This window comes from Coloeus monedula (assembly GCF_965178545.1).
Source record: "Coloeus monedula genome assembly, chromosome: 1".
Lineage (NCBI taxonomy): Eukaryota > Metazoa > Chordata > Aves > Passeriformes > Corvidae > Coloeus > Coloeus monedula.
The window spans coordinates 112,277,380-112,299,385 of NC_138781.1; the positions used below are offsets into that span (position 1 = coordinate 112,277,380).

At 38.1% G+C, this 22,006-nt stretch overlaps 1 protein-coding gene across 1 annotated transcript; it reads left to right on the top strand.

The window, feature by feature from the left end:
* The first annotated feature begins 6,046 nt into the window (after nt 1-6,046).
* IMPACT (impact RWD domain protein) lies at nt 6,047-19,591 on the top strand. The gene is made up of 11 exons (XM_082280809.1): nt 6,047-6,138; nt 6,965-7,093; nt 7,822-7,874; nt 8,160-8,222; nt 10,322-10,407; nt 11,974-12,102; nt 12,387-12,481; nt 14,700-14,773; nt 16,297-16,387; nt 18,345-18,479; nt 18,728-19,591. Exons 1-11 carry the CDS (start codon nt 6,103-6,105, stop codon nt 18,797-18,799), a joined length of 963 nt encoding a protein of 320 aa, XP_082136935.1. The 5' UTR covers nt 6,047-6,102; the 3' UTR covers nt 18,800-19,591.
* Nucleotides 19,592-22,006: the final 2,415 nt, after the last annotated feature.

Below are 22,006 nucleotides of genomic sequence, written 5' to 3' on the forward strand. Positions count from 1 at the left end.
GGGACAGTGACTCCCCTGCGACCCGGGGCTGCCCCGCAGGTACTGCCCTGTGCCCGCTGCGGTTTGGTGTCGCACTCGTTTCAGTCGTGCCCAGCGACAGGATGAGGAGCAATGGCCATAAACTAAAACACACGAAGTTGCACCTCAACATGAGGAAGAACTTCACGTTGAGGGTGTCAGAGCACTGGAACAGGTGCCCAAGGAGGTCATGGAGTCTCCCTCTCTGGAGACATTCCAAACTCACCGGGACGCGTTCCCGTGTCACCTGCGCTGGGTGACCCAGATTTGGCAGGGGGTTGGACCAGATGATCTCCAGAGGTCCCTTCCAACGCGTGTGAGTGCCCGGGCTGCGGCTGCACGGCCTTGGCTCCGCTCTGCCCGGGGAGCTCCCCCGGCAGGGGCGGCACGCAAAGACGCCGACAGGCGTTCAGAGAGATGGGGGCACAAACTGGCCTCAAAGAGGACTGTAACACTACGAGAATGGTGCATCGCCAGAGAGGGGAAAAGGAAATCGCTTTGGTGGCATGTACAACCGTGTGGAGGTGAAAGAAAATTGTGAATACACACACTGCTTCTAAGAACAGCATAGCAACCTAAAAGAGAAATTGGGTGCTACCAGGGACAAAAAGTGAAGTACTCACTTTTTTCAAGGCCTTTTGGTCCACCACTCCTTCCCCTCTGTTTGTCCTATGCTTTTTTATTCACTACACATTTCACCTGAAGCCAAGAGCTAGCACCTTGTTTTTCTGCCTTTAGCAGAAAAAGGAAAGAAAATGTGAGAGGGGTTGCCTTTTGAAAACTCCTACAGTGCCTTTGAAATCCTGCAAGAATTTATTAAGGGAGCAGGAAAGCTTTGCAGTGTTGTGGCATGACCAAGTGTGTGTCATATGCAGAAGGAGCACTGAAAAGGCAGGGCAGGAGCCACAGGTGCCATGACAAACCACCACAAAAGATTAGGATGAAACTTCTGTTCCAAAAGTGAGCAAGTTTAAACCTGAGCAATTCTTGTGAAACTCTTAAGGCATAGATAATGAGGCAAGCTTCATTTTTCTGCATTGTCTATAGTGAGATATATTTTTAATATTCGAAGAATGACATACCAAAAAGAAGTAAAGGAACACTTCCACACTTGCAGAGATAACACAAATGTATCATGTTTGGACTTCTGCTGCCTTTTGTTACTTTTAATTGGTTTATCTTAAGAGATCTGCTTCCAGCAATGCTTTAATAAAAATTATATAACATCTGAGAGGCTTCAGGGAAGGATCACATTGGCTTTCTTGTCTTAGGAGCAGGACTTCAAGTTGCTGCCCTTACCTTCAAAGCACTAGCTGCATTATCCCCACATACCTTTACCTTTATTTCTTCCTCTTGCTTCTGGCTTTGAGCCATCTTTCACAATGCCATAAATGCTTTAAGCAACCTCACAATAAAACCTTTTCCTGTTTTGTATTTATTTTGCATACATGAATGCAAAATTAAAATATGTATATTATCACCTTGTATTTCTTACAAATTTTATAATGAAATAGAGATATTGCCACCCGCCTACTCTATAACCCATTGCAATGCAACACAGAGTTTACAGTTCAGTTTCACTCTTCGGCCAGTGAATGCAGGTTTTTTCTCTGAATCTGGGTAAGAAAGGCCTGAAAACAAATAACCTAATAAATTTAATGTTTTAAAAAGACAGAGTAAAGACCAACAGAGATAGCAAATAAATCAGAAGCCATGATGTCCACATTCCTGCAGCATTGGGTTGACCCTGGATGGACTTCTCTCATGGCAGGCTGTACATATCCCAGCTCTGGAGAAAGGCTCCTCTTTGGTTGCAGTATTTTTGTTTTCTTACAAGAAAACAGCCATTCATAAAGGATGTTCATGAGATAGGGTCACTCCTTGCTATGCTTCTAGATAAAGGCAAGGCCATGCACGTGGTGTAATTGCCTGCACTCTGTGCCAAGGAGCTGGTGGAGTTAATCCTGCTTCCAAGGGTTTTGTGCACCACAACCCAGGCCTGAAGGCAGTGCAGCACAGCACACACCTGGGCCTGCTCCAGTAACTGTACTGTGAATCACCAACCCCTGCATGTACAGTCCTCTCCTGGCCAGGATCACTACACTCCCCCTGCTTCCACTGTCCTCAAAGAGTGTCTATTTTTCACCCGTGTCTTGCCTCCTTGCACATCCCAGAGTAATAATGAGCCAGTGCATTTGGACTTTGAAGTGTGGAAATGAGAAAAAGAGTGTTGCTGATATCAAGATTTTGTTCTAAGTGTCTTTCCCCTGGTTTGTTTCTTTTTTTCATGTCTTTCCTTTTTCAGATAACCTGCTGAAATTAGTGATTCAGAAAGCATGAAAGGTGTCCCATCTTAGGGCTGAGCACACTGGCAAACGGCCTTGCACAGAACTCACTGAACTGTCTGGGGTTTTCACAGAATAGTATTTTTTATATCCTTTCAGATTCTGTGATGGGGCAGCCCTTATGGCACTGAGACTTTGTGTTCTTCCTCTTCAGACTACAGCATACTGGTCAAATTTGAGATATATGACTGGGCAAGGGAGTGCACACAGGAAAATGAGAAGTGAAAGTAATAAATGATACATGATGGGTTGTATGTTTGTTTTCACGCAGTAACGTGTTAAATGACTGTGTGTTTGTTAGCTCATGAGCAGTCCTGAAAATTTGCTCCTTAGCAGCTTTCATGCAGCCCTGGTGCACTTCTTTAGGAAACTGCTCCTCAACTCTGAAAAGCACAGGTCCTTGCCATATTTCCATACTGATTTTATTTATTTGTGGATCTCTCTGTATTACCATGGGCAACTGCCCGTGAGTGATAGAAGCAAATGTTCATGTTGTTCTGAACTGCCTGCAATAGGAATTCTTGCAGATGTGAGTCTGCTGCTGAGTTTCTTTCATACTTTGCAGGAAATAACCATAAAATGTGAATTTGTGGATGGTGTGAGTTGGATTGCCTCCTGAGCTGAGAAATGCTTTTTGCTGATCAAAGCAGCACTGAAGCAAGCTCAGGTAGTTTCTGAGGTATCCTCTAGCAGGGAAAAAAATACTGTAAGAGAGAAGAGTTCCTTTTAACATGCCCATTTTTTATCTGAATGCAAGTATGGCAGGAGAAAATGTGAGAATTCACTGCTGGTCCTCTTCTCTCAGGAGGCTCCTAAAGTCTGCTAGTAGTTATACTTCATAGAAAAGCTTTTGGATTTCTGTAGCTCTGCAGAAGGCAACTGTACCCTGCTATAGCCAGCACAAAAACAGGGTTGTGGCTATATGAGAAGAAACATTTCTAACCAAGGTGTTAAGTCCCCTTGTACATGTGCTTCTCCTCAGTCTTACCAGACATGTAGTTTTAGACCAAGAATCAGGTTTGTTTAACGCACTTTCTTGTTCTTGTCACTGAATCAGTTTGGTTCAGTTTTAGTTCCAAAATAATAGATCAGCTGTATATGGAGAGTTGAACCTTATAGCTAATTTATTGTGGTCAGTTTAGACCACAGTCTAGCTAAATGCATCATTGTGGAACTGAAATCAGCTGAATTACTTTGTCCTCAAATGGATAAATGCTCATTATTGGATGACCCAATTAAGATTTCTATTATAGAATGAGATTTCTTTTGAATGTAGAGTAGAATTGGAGCATTAAAGAGAATTTAGTATTTTGTTGAATGAGAAACTATAGCAAAATGCTCTCCTTGAGCTATTCTTAAGACACTACTGGAAGAGTCTAAGTAGAAGAAAATCCTGGCCAAAACCAGAGTACAGAACTGAGGGCATTAATCAGTAGTACACGACATGACATGACATGACATGACATGACACGACATGACCTTGTCCTTATTTGTTCTCAATCTTCCTTTTATTGTAAAGAAGAAGTTGAAAATGCATCATGTTGTTTGAACTGTTGTATGCAAAATAAAGCAGGGCTATGGATATTTTACTCAAACCTTAATTCTTCTGTATTTCTTAGTTCTGTGTTTTTCACTTATTTGTGATTCAGTCCTGCCTGAATGAATATTATTTATATCTTGCTTAAGTTTTTGTGCTCCAGTATTAGACTCTAGTTGCAGAAGGGAATGAGTAATTACCCAGTGTATTATCTTGCCCTGACAAAACAGAATAAAGAATTTGAATTCAAGGTAGTGATTTGGGCTGCTTCCTGACCTCAGGGTTTTCTTGGCTTAATTGATTTGACTTGAGCTTTAAATGTTTTTCTTTGCTATCTGTGGTTCACAAAGGCTGAACTGATGGACCAAAGGTTAGACTTTGTAACCGTTTTAAATATCAAAGTTTAAGCATAGCTGTGAAGTGTATCCTTTTGGGAGATGCCTCACTATAAGGAACAGTAAGGTCCAGTTATGTACTAAAAAAATACCCCAAATAGTTTAGTAAACTCTACTGTACTGATATCCTTCATTTGATGTGTATTTCATATCTGCTTTAATAGAATGTTTCAGACAGACAAAGACATTAATTATCTGGTAAATACTCCTGTGCACCATATCAGTTCAGCTACTCTGTTACTGATTTAGTATCTATAAACATGCTGGAGATTCATTAGCCACATTTATCTCCATTTCTATTTAATAAGACTTGTCACAAATAAAAATGACAATAAAAGGAAATTAGCGAGTCCTCTGAAATCTGTTAGGTCTACAGTCCATACAGCTTTTGTGATTTATTCTCTGTGCCCCCTTATCTGGAGCAGTTTCTTCCTGGCCCAATAGTAGATTGCTGAAGTCTTTCATAGCAATGCTTTTATGACTTATAGACAAGTCATAATAAATGGCAATAACATTTTTGAGCTATTTAATAACAAAAATTGTGTATAGTAATGTAACTCACTTGTTCAGCTAAGTCAAAAATAGCAATTTACAAAGCACAAGCACTATAGAGAGATTGCTGTTACGAAGTTTAAGTCCTGTCATAGCTGTCTCTTTAGATTTATAAGGCAGTTTAGTATTAGGATGAACAGATGGAGCACCATCTTTTCTAGGTCCTTATGGAGTAAAGCTTTCAGTTATGTCTTGGTCAGAAGGCAATTGTTTAAACAATTCACTCTGTCTATGTCTCTCTCTCTTTTAAAATTAACTGGAATACGTGACTTTGTCTGATAAAATGTGCATTTTTGTCATGTTGTAAGACTGGGTATATTCTTTTTATTATAATTTCAAAAATAATGAAACCAACTCTGTCTGTGACACTGAAAACAAAGACTTCTATTCACTAACTCTGAAATAATTTCTGTAGAACCACTGTGCAACCAGTTCTCCATCCAGGATACACGTAGTTGATATCACAGTGCTAGTTTTCTCCCTACTCAGTTGCATCCTGGGTGTTTTTAATGTTGTTCTTGTTGTGGGTTGTTCGTTTGTTTTGGTTTTTGTTTTGTCTTTAGAACGCCTGCCCTGATTGTCGGAATCATTCTGAACTCTAATCCTGTTCTCCGGAACGGGCGCAAGTTCTCTAAGCTTTCGAGTAGGGCAAAACGAAGTTTACCTTGAATTCTTCCCAACTGTGTCAGTATAAAATCACACTGGAAGAAAACATAAACTACAAAACCTGCAAAAACGGTGAACCCATGCTTTGCGTGCAATGAGATCTTTACTGATCAGTGCCGTCTCTAAAAGAGATGCCATAAACTTGCCCAAGTTAAATGAAAGAAATGGATTTCGAGAAATGACATGAAATGTAATTAATGTAATGAAAACTGCTTGGAACACCTGTTACTCTTTTAAATAATTTTTAAAGGGAATTGTGTAGTTATGTCAATCGTTCATTCCGAGTGCCATAAATGCAAGGTGAAAACGGCTGCATCACTAAAATCCTCACTGCAACAGAACTGCTTACACACTTCAGTTTAAAAATCGGATGTAAGAAATAAGGGAAAACTATTCAGGAGGGATAGAATGAAGGTTGTGTAGCAACCCGAGACACGACTACACCGCCCGCTCCCCCCGTCCCTGCAGCGGAAGGAAGGGCCCTCAGCGTCACCCCACGGCTGCGCACACGGCCCGACGCCGGACTGCTCCCTGGGCTTTTCCCTCCTTCTCCTTCTCCTTCCCTTCCTCCTCTAGCCCTCGGGTCCAGATGGCGGCGAGTGACACGGAAAGGGCCCAGCAGCAGGTGAGCGGCGGAGGGGGCGAGGGGGCTGCGGGGAAATCGGTGACTTCAGGGAGCTCCTGGTGAACCCCGGCCCCTGAGCGGCTCCGTGCCCGCTGTGGCTCTGCACCGCCGAGCCAATTCAGGTGTTTCGCTTCTAGGTGGAAGGCACTTCTCCGGTTTTTCTTTATGGAACTTGCTGAATATCCGCTCTTCCTCAGGAAGAGCTTAGTGCCAAACCCTCGGGGACTTTCTCCTGCGGGGGTCCCACCTAGCCAGGAGCAGCACCGATTGGGAGCTGCAGGGAACGTGTTGGCATCTGCTCCCTGTCATTTTGCTCACCTGGTCACTGCTGAGAATGACAGGATTGTCCTCAGAAATTCAAAAACGTCTGTGTGTGAGAACTGAGCGAAGGCTACTTACAAAATCACAGAGTCAATTATGTTGGAAAATATCTGTGAGATCATCGAATCTGTGGCCGAACACCCCACCAAGTCAACTAGACCACGGCACTAAGTGTAGCGTCCAGTCTTTCCTTAAACGTCTCTGGGCACTCCACCACCCCCCTGGGCAGTCCATTCCAGTGTCTAATCACCCCTTCTGTGAAGAAACTCTTCCTAATGTCCAACCTAAACCTCCCCTGGTGCACCTTAAGTCCTGTGAATCAGGACTGGATCCCTAGTACTTATGGCCTTCCAGTGCAGTGAATCTGGTCACATCTGTTGATAACTTGTAGAAGAGCAAGACTTTAAAAAGATGAAAAGATGATTGGCGCACAAAGTTGTGTGGGCTTTATGGGGGGGGGGGGGGAGGGTTATTTACTTTTGCTTTTTTTTTGTTTTTTTCTTAGATTGATGAAATTGAAGCCCTTTCATCAATCTATGGTGATGATTGGTGTGTTGTTGATGAAGATGAAAAAATCTATTGCATTAAGATTAGTGACTGTCTGGATCAACCAAAATGGACCCTCTGTTTGCAGGTATAGTGGTGAGAAGAAGTTTAACTAAGTTTTGCAGTTGGACTGATGCAGGTGAAACGCTTTAAATATGGTTTATTATCAACTCACATGCATTAGGAAGCTTGTGGATTGGAGTCTGTGATAAGACTTTTCAGTGATTGTTCCTGTAAAACATTGGTGTGCTTGTGATATATTCAGTGGTTGCGTATCCTAATTCCATACCTGAGCAAAGCATTTCAGTGTATTTCACCAAAGACTGATTTCTGAAATATTTTTTACATCGACTTTGTGCCTCAGTGAATCTGCTGCAGTTGCTTCTAGATTTGCTTTCTGGAAAGTGTTGAGACAAAACGAAATTTGGATTAACTTAATTAATCCAACTCCTTACTTTATGTTTTCAGAACTGGAAGCAATAATTTACTTAGCATAAGAAACATTGAAATGTCTACTTAGGGAAGTCCAGTGCCACTTATTTAAGTCCAGTAATCATGTGTGCAGCTTCTTTCAGTTTTTTTCTGTACTTTATTTTGCATCTGTATAAATTGCCCCATGAAACATTTTTGTATGCATTACCATTATTGGAATTTAAAATGCAAATATTCGGTTGTTGTTATTCTGTGACAACATACCCAAGTGTTTTCTTCATTTGTAACATGAATTGTAGTCCTAGTGCTTGACATCAGAGTCCTTCAGTAAAGCTCAGCTAGCTGAGGGTAGTCCAATGAATACATACCCTGAATTTCTTTCAGGTGATTTTGCCTCCAGGATATCCAACTGCAGAGCCACCTATTTATCAACTAAAGTAGGTGAAGTTTTCTGCAAACGTTTGTGTTTTCTGAATTGACACTGTTAATTGTTTATTTGTAAGTGGAAGTTTAGTTAAAATGCTCCTTGAATTAAAGTACACTGGGAATGGGGGATGTTTCCAGCAAGGATATTCTATTCTTTATCTTGCTTTTTCCAAGATGTTTACAGCTAGAATCTTTATGGTTGGCAAAGTTATATTTTCAAGGTGTTCACCACATTTACTTGGGAATGTTGGAAGCAGCATATAGCACAATTTTCATTGCATTTCTTTTCATTCTAGTGCCCCTTGGCTTCGAGGACAGGATTATACAGAACTAGCAAATAGCTTGGAAGAAATATATGTGTAAGTCCAAGACTGTGGAATAAAGTAAAAGGAGACAATGTATTTTCAGTTTCTATCTATTCTGCACTTGAATGTTGAAACACAGGATGTGAAAACATTTTGTTGTGTCTATGAGCGTAAGTGGCATACCAGTTTTTCTTAAAAGCTGAGGGATAAGTAGGTTTTAAAATAAACACATGCAGAATCTATTAACTGGAATCTGGAGCATTGTGGACTGTTTATTATCACAGTGTGCAGCTAACAACAAGGCATAATGAAAGCATAACAGCATTTAGAAATACTCAAATTACATGATTTTGAATCGCTGTGAAAGTGGGATAGAAAATATAGTAATTTTATATGGTTTATTTATTTCTTTCAGATCCCAAAGATAATATAAAATAAATGGGGGGGGGGGGGGAAGTACAGTCTTGCCCTAGATACTGAAATCTGAGCATCTCACATAAGAGATGTTTTTTTAATGCCATAAGGAAGAGAGCACTTAGCTTGCATAAGGGTTTTTTACTTTGATTAACTGGGTTTCTTAGCTAATTAAGCAACAGCTCATTTAAGCAAGGAAAATTTAATTTGAAGTGTTAAAAATGCACAAGGATTTTAAGTGAAAAGTTCTGTGTGATCACATTCACTACAGTTGTTCAGTGGAGCAAAAAGGACAGAGGTTGTCCTTAATGCTGTCCAGATTCAAAGGATCTGATGGAGTCTCTACCACAGGTAGAGCTGCTGTAGGGGGTTGTTTAAAGACCTGAGCATCCAGCACAAGTTGGCATGTGAGGGCTCTGAGCATGGTTCTTTTTTTGTTCTCCCCTCTGCAGTCCCGTAGGCTGTCGAATTGTACTAGTTCAGTCCCTTGCAGCTCCCTTCTGTCTGTATCAGCTGCTGTTCAGAGCCCTCGCTGGTCTGCTCTCACTTTGTTAGTTCCTCAGGAAGTGAATGTATTTGGGCCTTATATGTCATTTTAGATTGTTGAAAAACCTGGAGTAGTCACTGATGTGTACAGTATTTGTGAAAGCCTTTTATCTATTCAATGTCTGCATGGTTGTCAAGATGAACAGAGATACTCTGCATCGTTCACATTGTATTTGACCAGGTTTCTAGTCCCTAGGGATCTAAGTTGTGAAGGTCTGCAGTCTAAACCAATGTGAACTATACTGTCAATTGCAATGGAAAAAATGGATCACTACAGATCACAAGTCTGTTTTGGGAGACACGAAATGTAATTTACAACTCTTCAGAAACCGTAATTGGGTAATGGCTGGACAAATTGCTATTTACTTTCATAAAGCAGGGAAATTTTATTTTATAATCTTTTTCATTCCATCACTAAAAAAAAGTCTTCAGGTATTAAAGCAGTGCTTCGATACAATAAGCAGTGTGAAATCATGGTGTTGATTTGTTCTGGAGTCTGTGTGGATTTTGCAGTCAGAGCTACAAGTTCATGAAATCCTTATTTTTGCTTGAATATTTTTCTTAAAATATGTATGTTTATTTGAATTTGATTGTTTCCACAGCAGTGCTGTATATGTTAAGCAAAGTTTAAAGATGTAATTTTGTTACTTACCTGGTGCCCAGATGGTGGCAGTAAGAATAAAATTAGTGAGAAACCATGAGATGTCTACAGCCCTAAATCTTTACTTTTGTTTTTTAGACAAACAGGCACAGTTTATAACCGTTACAACCATTTGAAACGTGTTTTGAGTTGTTTGGGTCCTGCTGCACAAAAAAGAAGCATTCCTTAACTCCTAACATGCATATATAAAATGTGCTCATCCCATCCTCCCCCAGTACCCTAATACACACGTGTGCCCCCTGAGGGAAGCCTACTAGACCTAAATCTTTATCTCCCTGTGCTATAGCACTGCCTATTACCCAAACTGTAGTGTTTCATTCCAGTGCTCCACTGACCTGCCATCATAGTCCACCAGTATGTGTTTCACCCAGTGAGCTACTGAGACAGAACTCTACACAAGCCTGCCTAAGCTCTTTATCTCTCTAGCTTATGTTATATTTCTGTGTGTCTGAAATCTGTATGTTATTTGATGTACTTTCCAAGTGAAATCTGTAGAAGTGATTCTTCATTTACCATGAGTTTTTACTTCCAGACAGAACCTTGGTGAAAGTATATTGTATTTATGGGTGGAGAAGATACGAGAAGTTCTGATACAAAAGGCACAGTCTTCAGATCCAGGTACTTCAGAAAATACTTGGGGTTTTCATTTTCGTTCTTGTTCCACTGCAAAGTAAGATTTCATACAAGTTAGCTTATGCCCACTTTTGAATTGGATCTAAATATCAGGAAACAGTCTCCAGTGTCATGGCTTACTGTTTTACAGTGGTAGTGTCCCTTTTAAAAAAGCAGTAGGGAAAAGAAGGTGTGGGTGGCCTGTGAACAAAGTCCTCAGTTTTCTCAGGAATGCAGTTACTTGTATGAAAGGACAGTGCTGCCCACAGGTGCATTATGCATTGTTCTGCAAATGAATAATTCAGACCAGTAATTAACTTCTGGTGTTGAGTGCACTGTTGGAGGATTGGGATTCAAGAGAAGATAAACTTCAGTGGAATATGCAGACAAATGACCAAGTATTCCATCATTTTACTTTTTCATCCTTCCATTCATTCTACTCTATTGGGATGAGAAGTACATCATCAGTAGAGCTGCAGTGATTCTTCTGCTGTTTGTGTAAATTCACAGTTGTTCTTTCAAAAAATGGTGGGGGGGTGGTTTGTACATTAACATGCTAAATTGCTATGAAATGTGTCAGTGACATGCATGCATGCACATATGGCAAAAGGAAACAGAACTACTTTTCTCTGTCGGGTTTTATCTTAGTCCTGTGAGAAATAAAAGTCTGAAGAGAAAAAAAATTCATTTTCAGTGTTGTTCTACGGTAAGGTCCAGTGTTAGTCTTTCCATAAACTGTGCATTTTGTTGCTACATCACAGACACTGGAGAAGTCATTTTTCACTAATGTGACTAAAGGAGTGGACACTGAGAAGTGAAAATTTTACTGACAGTATTGGAAGTTTGGGTATTTTGACCACAACCTTATGGCTTCCATTTTTGAACATGCTTTATCAACCCTCTGTTTTTTATGGAAAATACATATAAGCACATCATAGGCCCTCTGAATAGGAATCAAACTGTGGTATATTAATTTGGCTCTAAATCCAGATGTCAGAATCGTGTATATTTCCTCCTTTGTTATTGACTATGACTTTTTGGATGTTCTCTGCATGAAGGAAAACAGGATTTTGGGAATCCCAGAATACTTGAAGCATGTTGAGAGGGATGTTTCAAATCTAATGATTTTATAACCTCTTGAGGTAGCATTGAGCAACAGTTCTACATTTTTCCCTAGATGACCATTAAATGACTAGTTTTTGTGAAGCAGCAGCTTAATTTGATTGCTAAATTCAGATAAAAGGTAGCATCTTGACTGTTTAATGGAAACAGTAAACATGATTGTTCTTTTTTTTTCTTAGAAATACTGTTAGTATTGAAACAGAAGATCTTATGGAAGGATCCCATAGTATGAGTATTTTATTTTTAATTCTCAGGAAGTTTTAAGTTAATACTGGGCTGAGTACTTTGGGTTTTGTTGTAATTAATGTTGCTATTCTCCATTTAAAAATTCTTAATGTCAAACTGTTTTTAACTGAAAAGCCAGAGACTTTTGAGGAAAAGTGTTTGAAATTTTGTTTTGCTTGTCTTGCAAAAAATGTGTAATAAATTCTACTACTTGTATCTTAATAGAACCAGATATTAAGAAAACCACTGAAGAAGTTGATGAAGATGATGGAGATGATTTTCTCTTAGACTATCAGCCCGTTCAGGAAGATCAAAGTAAAATGTTAAATTACATGACATCTGAAAGTCAGGAAGGTAAAAAAAATGCTCTTGTTAGTTCTGTTGAAATAATTTCAAAGAGGCCTGAAGATTCTGCTTTTCTACTCAGCTTTAAACTAGTGACAATAGAATTATAATAAAGTTTAATAACAGTGATTAAAAAACCTAACATGCTTTTGGTGGGTTTGTATGTTATTCTCTGTACTTCACTTTACCAAGTCCCTTTTTTTAAAATTGAGACATTCTTTACTTTTATAGCCACTTGCATTGTTTCTGTACTCTTAAAAGAAAAGAAACACTCCCTTGTTTGTGACCCACAGATGAAGAACTGCCGCCCATACATCATGGAAACCCAATCACAGATCGAAGGAGCACTTTCCAAGCACATCTGGCTCCAGTGGTGACAACCAGACAAGTTAGTAGAGATCAGTTCTTCTCCTTTTGCCTTTACTGAAATACTTCGAATTTGCCAGATATGTTGGTCTGTCTGTTCTGTGCATCTTTCTGTGCTAATGTTTTCCGAGTAGTTACCGGTGTCTTGCTTTCACTGTCAGCTGAATAATTCTAGATAACAGCTCTGCAATGCTTCCTGCTATTCTTCACCACTATGTGCATTAGATGAAAGAGAATAAGAACACTGTTATTTGACTTCAGGATGTTGGCAGGTTTATCATAACATATTTGGAAGTTTCCGAGTCTATCATGTGTTAGCTGGAAAAGGAATTAAAATGGGTTTATAAATGTTTTCCCTCCTTCAGAAAGGAATTCTGTTGAAAAACACACTTGGATCGTGCATAAGTAAATCTTTATCATGACCTAATTGAGAGGGGTTTGGAGCTTCTTTTGTACATCACTTTCCATGTGTTACCATCAGCCTCCTTTGGTCATCCCTGTTTAATGGGGAAACTACTGTTCTTTTTTTTCATTAACTCAAGAGTTAAACCTTGAGAGGATTTTTCTCTTTCTTTTTGTGCAATTTTAGGTTTTGTTTTAAGAATTTTTGATAAGGGATTTTGTCAAGTGCTTCTTGAAGTTCCAGGTAAGCTAGGTCTACTACATGCTCAGTAACTATGAAAAAACATTGACATATTGACAGGGTTTTTAGGCTGATTTCTCTGTAAAAAAGCTGAAACGTTTGAAGCTGTTGGTGCTTTTTTTGTTTTGTTTTTTTCTTCCCCCTCAGTAGTTTGCTTAATATGGAGATAAGAATTGGTCTCTGAATCCTAGCATCCCTTCTGGAGCACTTTGACCTTTCAAGTTCACATAGACTGTACATTTGTTTGGGTTTTTGTGTATGTAGGAACAATCTTGCTCACAAGTCATGATAAAAGCATTTTGAAATGAAAAAGATATGTTAAGCCAATGATTCGCATTTCTTCCCTTTCTAAAGCAGCAGAGGTCATTTATATATATTAAAGAATCACTTAGAGAAGGTACAGCTGTAGCACAAAAATGAATCTTGAAAGTATGTTTTTAGGAATCTGGTAGCTGGCAAATAAGTAGTGTCAAAGGTGATGATCGTTTCATATGACTTGTGCTTTAAGTCCATGTATTGAAACTTACTGTTTCAACTTACTGTCCATGTATATGAAAGTGTATTAAGAAATACCAGTTGTCTTCCTTCAGCATTCAAAGTAAGGAGAAGACAGATGTCTGAAGCAATATTCTCCATTAATAATAGGATTTTTTTCATTGAGGTATCTTTCATTTGAGGTGATTCTTGTCGGTTGAATTTCTTCAAGAAGAATTGAAAATAGCACAGTGTAGCTAGGGCAGATATTTAATATATCTATTGATTACTCCTCTGAGACATTGGTTTTTGCAGGGAAGGTAATTTACTTGCCAGGCATGTTTTCCCAGACTTTTGCAATTTCAGTAATGCTTTATATTATGTACAAAAACGATGTCTTAATCAAAAGCTCTTTTTTTTGCTAGACCCTTGGAACGGGTTGAACAATTGCTGGCATGTTAACTTAGAAACATATGATGAACTGATACTGATAAATGTTTTGAATTTGGTACTTCTTAAGAGCAAAGAGATAGACATGGGAATATCTGTTTTCTGGGAAGTACTGACACTTTCAGACCGCTAATAGGACATTTTCTGGTTTTACTGTTCTTTCTGTGAAGTGGAAGCTGTGAAAAAAAACATGTTTGAGGGAAAAGGAAAAGCTTGAAATGTAGTAGGGCTTTCTAAACAATGTTTTTGTGAAATAACTAAAAACAGTGTGTAGTGGGAATATGTATGTCAAGTTGTGTTCTATTCCAGCTTAACTTACTATTAGAAGAGTAGGCAGGTGCAATTGATACTTAATACTGACTAAAAATATTTTCCAGATCTGTCCCTTGTTTAATAAAGCAATTTGACCCTTCTACATCTTGAGCAATAGTATGAATGTACACAATGTAGAAATTCAAGGGACAGGCTGTTTTCAGTATCCCAGAAAAATTGTTTAAAGCAAGTATGAGAGTACTGAGAAGCTGCTTCTTGAGTTATCATACTGAACATTTTATGTCAAAGCATGATATTGTTTCATGGTAGTGCTAGGGAAATGGTTTTTTAGCAGTGGTATTGAGAGGGATGTATGAAATCACTGTTACAAAAGGAGGGTTTTTTCTGTTGTTTTCTATAGGTAAAAAGAGTTCTTGAAAAATTATATGAGAACAAGAAAATTGCAAGTGCTACCCACAACATACATGCATACAGGTGAGATACAAACTGATTTCTTTTTTTTTTAGTGTTCTTTGACAGATGAGTGCAGGACATGATAAAGAAATTCCTTCCTACTAAATTTCCTTGCTGTTAAAAGAAATTCCTTGCTTTAGAGAGTAGGTTTCTTGTTTGTATGGTAAATGTTGCAGGTGTTATTTTGAATTTGAGGTCAATACAGTAGGAAAGAAGAATGTGAAGCAGCATTAGGAATAGAAAAAAAAAGTGGATTTGAACACGTGTTGGTATACTTTGTGTAGTATGTCTGAGCATGGAAATGTTACATCATCCTGAACTAAATGTGTTTTCACTTGGGTGAAGTAACTTCTTTTTCCCCCCCCCAACCTTATATTTAGAAATAGCTGAAAATGTTCAATTGAAATAAGAGTCGAATCAGAAAGCCTGATGCAGACATCTGGCATACGAAGTTTCAGCTGAAATACAAGAAACTTCAGGGATTATGAGAAACAGGTAAAATTGAGTTTGGCAGTCATCTGCTTCTGGCAACTTTTGTGAACATAGCTTATGTGAAATGAATTGGTCACAATCCAGATGCCAGTGTAGGTTTTCTGAGGAATGTAAGTGACAGTAGAAGGGAGCCCTTTGATTACTGAAGGAACCAGTCATCTGAAAAAGCACACACAGGTGCTGATCCATTCATGCCCATCCTGGTGTGATCCTAATGAAACATGAAATGAGAGCAAGTGAAAGCTTATTTTACCAAAAAGTAAAAGCTTCTACCTGAGTTAGAAGTTTCGGTGAAGAGGGCATTTCTGTTCTTACAGATGATGATCTGGCTTCTTTCACTCTTATTATCCAAATCCACTTGGAAAAAATAAAAAGGAAAAAGCACATACTTACTGCTTCCTCTTTGTCATATAATATTAGAAGCCTCTTTCTCATTGTGTCACCTGTAACTAAGTTCAGAACTTAGGAAATAAGTTGGTAACAAACCAACTTATTGCTCAGTAGACCTCTAAGCATTACTTCTGGAAGATTAGACCTGGGCAGCTGACCTTTTTATGAAACAATACACCCAAAAGTTTACTGCAGTGCCTCCTGAGGAGGGAGATGACATGGAGAATCCAAAGGCAAATTTCAGTAATAGTTTCATGTTGCTGCTGAAGTACAGACCTAATTAATTATTCATGTTTTTGTCCAAGTTCTTCCAGCTTCTAGGTTTATACCATAATTTGAATCTGTATCTGATGGAGTCGGTTTCAGCTAGATGTAATAATTAGGCTAAAAGCCTGGGTACTTTTCTGTTTAGGGACTTTAAACTGGAGTTTACCTGAAGTAGCTAAAGTCTGTGTAAAAGCTTCTCAAAACTTATTCTACTGTACAGATAAACATTTGTGGTTTACCCTATGCCTCATCCTGTTTTCATGTAAATGTCTGCGGTAGAGAATTAGAATTGATACACATGTGTATGAAAGATCTGAGACTTTATTAATCATGTAGAAATGTTAGTTGATTGACATTTTAAAATCCATTTTATGTTTTTTTTTTTTCTTGTATAGAATATACTGTGAAGATAAGCAAACATTCCTACAGGATTGTGAAGATGATGGAGAGACAGCAGCAGGTGGCCGTCTTCTCCATCTTATGCAGGTTGTAGAAATTAATCTTTGACTTCTGGAAATCTTGAATTGAAATTGATTTTAAAAATCACTAAAATGTAAATAAGCTTGTAGAAGATTTTTTAAACTTTTGTTCTGCTAATAGCCAGCCAGATGATTGCTTTCTCAAGGTGAAAGGAGAAACACAGACTGTAGCACTTACAAGTCTCGGAGCACAGAAATGAGTAATGTTTCATAGGTGGCAGGGATAGTTTGAATGGGTTAAAAGAGAACTAAGCTTTAATTCCTATGCTTCCTGTGTGGTGTAAGGTACACAGAAAATGAAGACTGGGAGGGCTGACTGTCAGAATATAACAGCTGACCTGTGCACAACCTTCACGTGGTTTCCTCGAGTAGGTGTAATAAAAAGACACTGGTATATGAACTTGCAGAGTAGAACTTCAAATACAAAAGGAGTGAAAGAGTTGTTTTGATCATTTAGTCTCTTTTGTTGTGCTATTTCCTGTTCTGGGTCCTTAGCCCTCATACTCGCATATATTTTAGTCTTCAAGGGTTGAAATAATACTTGGCTACTAAATGTGAGTTGAGATGGATAAATTTTGGTTCGAGCTGCAAGCCCTCGTAAAACCATAATTAAAATAGCACAGCTACAGGGGACAGCTGGGTACATCTTATTGCTGTGCCTCAGGTCACTTAGCTGTGTAAGCAGACAATATATTTCTTTTTATTTTGTATTGATGTCCTCTTCACAACAGGAACTTTATTTTCCTGTCCATTTCTTGCTTGAATGTTCTTTTGCTTAGTATGTTGCACTCTTATTCCTGGAGGCTCTCCTCTACCCACCAAGCTTCCTTTTTTTTTTTCCTGAAAAAAATATAATTGATGGAAACATTCTGACATTTTTAATTTTGAACTTTTTCAAACTTCCTAAATAACTCAAACCAGACTTGGGAAGGTTGAATAAATAAACAAGCTTAGGTTATGCAGTATATGCTAATATATGTGCTAAGTGTGAAAACATTATTGCTCTGAAAATAATGCAAAGAAGCAATTTGGCAGTTACTGTACTTCAGTTTGTTCTGAGCTTATCAGCTTTTCTTCAGCATGTTAATATGTGCTTTTGAAACTTGTCTAGGCACTTATTATTCAATAAAAATCCTGTTTAGAAAGTGACATAACAATCCCCTTTCAAATGTGAATGTGCGATAGAGATCAGAAAAGTTCAATTTTCAGCCATAGGAAAAGATTGTAATAGTTTATAGGCTGATTTCTAGATGTTCATAGATCTTGCAGTTTTTTTGTTTTGAGCTCTCATGACATATGGGTATGAAAATAAGGTGATTTAAAACATTTATTGTTGCTGAACTTACCAGGTTTTTTTGGGTTTATTTTTTTTTGCAATAGAAATTAATCTTTTTTCAGATAAGTCCAGCATTTCAAGATACCACTTTCTAGTTACAAGAAATTAGATTTTAGATTAGTACCATCCTGTTGACTGTCAGAAGTTGTTACATACAGACTTTATGGCAAATACATAAATGTAGAGTAGAAAATGCCTGTCATAGAACATGCCCCCAGTCCTTCTCATTTTAAAATTCTAAGAATATTTCTGTTTTCACAAACAATGATTGACTCTCCTAATAGTATTGTTCAAATTAGTCAGACACCTGTTTTGTTCTCCTTAAAAGAGATGATTAATGGTTGTTGACATGCACATGTTAACAGTACTAGCTTATGGCATTTTATTTATCCATATGTACAATGCCTGTGGCCTGGCCTAGCCTTATCCACCAACACTTCCAAAAATGTAAATAGACAATCAGCTTCATGAGAGAGTAATGATTGATCATACCAAAGAATAAGAAATGTAACTCAGTAATTTTTTTGAATACAAGATAGTAGACCTTTTTTACGTTTCAAATTGGTGTCAACAGTAAACCAGGTTCAATTAAAAGATAACAGCTTTTATTGCTTTCTTTTATTCACAGATTTTGAATGTCCACAACGTGTTGGTTGTGGTGTCGCGCTGGTATGGAGGTATTCTCTTGGGACCGGATCGTTTCAAACATATAAACAACTGTGCAAGAAACGTCCTTGTGGAATACAACTATGTACCATCAACGGTATGTTCTGCCCTGAGAATGAAGGCATTTGCATGTGAACTTCTGTCAATTTCCACCTTTAGATGAAGGCAGAAGAAAAGGAATACAACCTATGTGAATGGATAAACGTTATACAAGTCAAAATTTTCCTAAATCCCAATGACCTATGAATACTGTTCATATTAAAAATAATTCTCATGGGTGACCTTGGGAGAATACTCGTGGTTTACAAGAATATTTTTTAAATTGTGAAATGCTTTTCATTTCAGGAAGAATCATCTAGACAAGCCGGAAAGAGCAAAAAGATAAGGAAGGACAACAAGAAGAGAACAGAACACTAATTTATTTTTAAAAAACTTCAAAAGATTATTTTGCACATATTTATATGAAAAGAAAACCTGGACCCTATTGCCTTATCTGATAGAATGGACATGTTGTATACAGAAGAGAGTTCAGTAAAGCCATAGATACATTTTCATCTCGTTTTGTGAATTCTTCTGTTGTTCTGAAGTAGAGCTTAGACACGAGCTTTCTGTTTCTTACACATTTGAGCTCCTTGTTATGAGGACAGTGCAGCATCTGGAACCGTTGCTCCATCCCACCCCTTCCCACCAAACAACAGTTGACTAATTGAAAATGTGAATTTCTCATCTTCTCCATTCCTGGATTCAAATACCTGTCTTGTATTAGTAACTGAATTCTCCAGTTTGTTGTATTGAGAGTGGGATTAGAGTCATTCATACACCAGGTCACTTAAAAAGTTTTAGGTGCTCTTGTGAAAGGAAAGAATGGGGTCGAGTGCTGTGTTTGGAGTGCCTGGTCCTGCTCTGGATCAGATGTTAGATAGGACCTGCTTCGTGGCATAAGACTGAACATGGGCAGTGAACTAAGAAATGTGATGGAACCACTACAAAATTTCTTTGATAATTGTTCTGTGACAACTGACACTGTAAGAGCCTGCTGAAAAGATGAGAATTTTGTGTTGCATAATTAAAGGAACCGGTGAAATAGACCATACAGTCAGTGAGCAGAATGAATCCTCTGTCCTTTAAAATGTCTGGAAGCAGACCATCAAAGCGGAAATGCATTTTTATTTTCACACAGTTTCTTTCAGAGAGAGCATGAGGTGCTGTGTAACTGTCTTGTGGACACTTTTGGTTAGAGAAGTTAGAGTCTCTTCCTATTTTTGTTTGCAAGCATTTCCTAAGTTTAAACTTCCTTTATTCTAAGAAAAAGAAGATACAACAAGGGAAAGAGATTACAAAAATGTCTGAAAACAACTCTTAACTTTTTTAATTCTGCTGGGTCATTAATTTTAATGTTGAACTGAAGCAGCAGTTTTAACCATTTTTGTTATCAGATACTATAAGGTTTTTAAGACATACTGCCCACTTGTGGAAGAGTTACAAATTTCATTATCTGGCAAAAGAAAAAAGAAAAGAAGCATTATAGAATTAATTTATACCCAAAGTACAATTGCCTGTAATAAAAATATGTCAGTGAAGAATCAAACATTACCAGGAAAAGGTGAATAGTGGCTTTTGTCTTTCTGGCCACTCCGTTGTCATATCTTTTTATTTTACTGTTTTTGCTTTGTTATTCTGAAAATCAATCAGGAGTACAGCTGAAAACAGTTTAGCTATTACAGCATTAGAGTTTCCTACAAGGTAGTATCAGAATGATTTTTTTGGTTTTTGTGTTTCAGATGACCAGACCAAGAGTTTATATCTGCTCTCGGATTGGGGTACTTCATTAGCTGAGTACCTTCTGAAGAGCTGCTTGGTGGTTTCACTATCAAATACTTCCTCTAAATGTCCAACATGCATCTGGAAATCTTCCAGATGATTGAAATAATAAAAGTCACATTTTTAAAAGCCTGACTTTTAAAAGTGAAGATAATTGTCTTTCTTACATCAGCATACCAATTCTGGACTGTTAGTAATTTCTTCTTATTGTTTGTAGGTCAGGGTGGTGTTTCTACTGTTTAGTATGTGTCCTTCCTTAATGTGGGGGAAAGAAGGAAGGGAGAGAAAGATGGGACATTTACTTATGAATCCTTGCTATGCATTTATTGCCTAGCATGTCTATTTCAGTAAAAAATGAAGGCAGTCTAGTAGCTACTGTAATATTTTTCTAGCTAGACGTGTTCTCGACTGGTTTAATCGTAGTCAGCCATGCACAAAAAATTCCGCTAAAAGCTCATGAAGTGGGTCTCGTATCGAACTTCATATGTGTAGATGCTTTGTGACACACAGGCTTTTGAAGCTAGGTGTGGAAGAGTTGGATATTTAAGATTCCAAGAAATCAAGTTAGATTTAAGATCCAATAAAAAATTTTGAGGGAGGGAGAGGGAGTACAATTAGGCAGCTATATACTCCTGGAAAGCAGGAGTGTGGCAAGGTCAGCTGGCTCTCATGAAAAAAAGTGAAACTGCTGAACTGCATCTTGAGGCTTCAGTATAGCTACCAGAAGAAAGGCTACTGGTATTACTTAGTAATTGTGCCATAGTGTGTTTTCTGCAGTATCTGGACATGAAATAAAGCTTAAACCAGTGATGGACATACATGCTGTGAAGATATTTGCATGGATAATAAAGTTTTGCATTTTTGTACTACTGCCATTCAAACATTCAGTAAAAGCACTTGGCAAATGCTAATGAATTTTTCCCACAGCAGAGGCAAATACATGACAGCCAGCATTTTCCAGATTTAAGTATCTAAAATTAGACACCAAAGTGTTTTTAGAACCCATAATAAAAATGATTGAATTTTTACAACTGTAGAATACTCACATCTCTCTGCAAGTGGCTTCATTACTCATACAAAATACAAGCATTTGTGGAAGACACGATTTTTCCCACCAGTGTGGAAAGAAAAGCCTCATCCTGTTAAAGTTAATTGCCAAGCTCTCATTCTCATTCAGGGAGTGTATTTAGTTCCTTGGTTCTGGGGCAACAGCAGCTGGTGCTGTATCACTGAGGCTGCTGCTAAGATTTTTAAAACTGATTCCAGTGAGAGTTTTGAACTGATCTCTGAGGGTTGGGCCATTACAGGTTAACGGCTCTGGTAAGTAATTGTATGTATGCTTATTTACATCATATGAGTTTTCAGCCCCATAGTCCAGAAAAAGGAGAACAACAGCAACAACAAAGTTGACCATGCCTTTTGTCAGCAGAAAAATATATTACGGTAGAGAGGGACCAAAGGCTTTCTGAATTGCAACAATGTCAGATAAACAAGGATGAAATTAAAAAGTAGTTTATATTCTCATTAAGATATGTACACAGAATTAAGAAACAAAATTTAGAAAAAGTTGTATATAATGCTAGCAAGCAAAACACATCAGGAAGGGAGGGAGGAAAGCAAGAGTGAACCTCAAATCAGCCCTCCTGACCTCCACAGATAAGAATCGGGTTGCTTAAAGAAGAACTTGCATTTTAAAATATGAGCTTGAAAAAACTGCATATTTCTTAACCAGAACTCTGCTAGAGCTATGCATGCTTTAACAACTCTTAAGAAAACTAGATTGATCTAGCATCAAAAGTTTTT

What these genes read in the sequence shown, in the direction of transcription:
- IMPACT (XM_082280809.1), top strand. Translation starts at nt 6,103, where the DNA reads ATGGCGGCGAGTGACACGGAAAGGGCCCAGCAGCAG. An exon ending in CAGTGGTGACAACCAGACAA is followed by an intron (nt 12,482 to 14,699) that starts GTTAGTAGAGAT and finishes TGTTTTCTATAG; the next exon opens with GTAAAAAGAGTTCTTGAAAA. An exon ending in ACAACTATGTACCATCAACG is followed by an intron (nt 18,480 to 18,727) that starts GTATGTTCTGCC and finishes TTTTCATTTCAG; the next exon opens with GAAGAATCATCTAGACAAGC.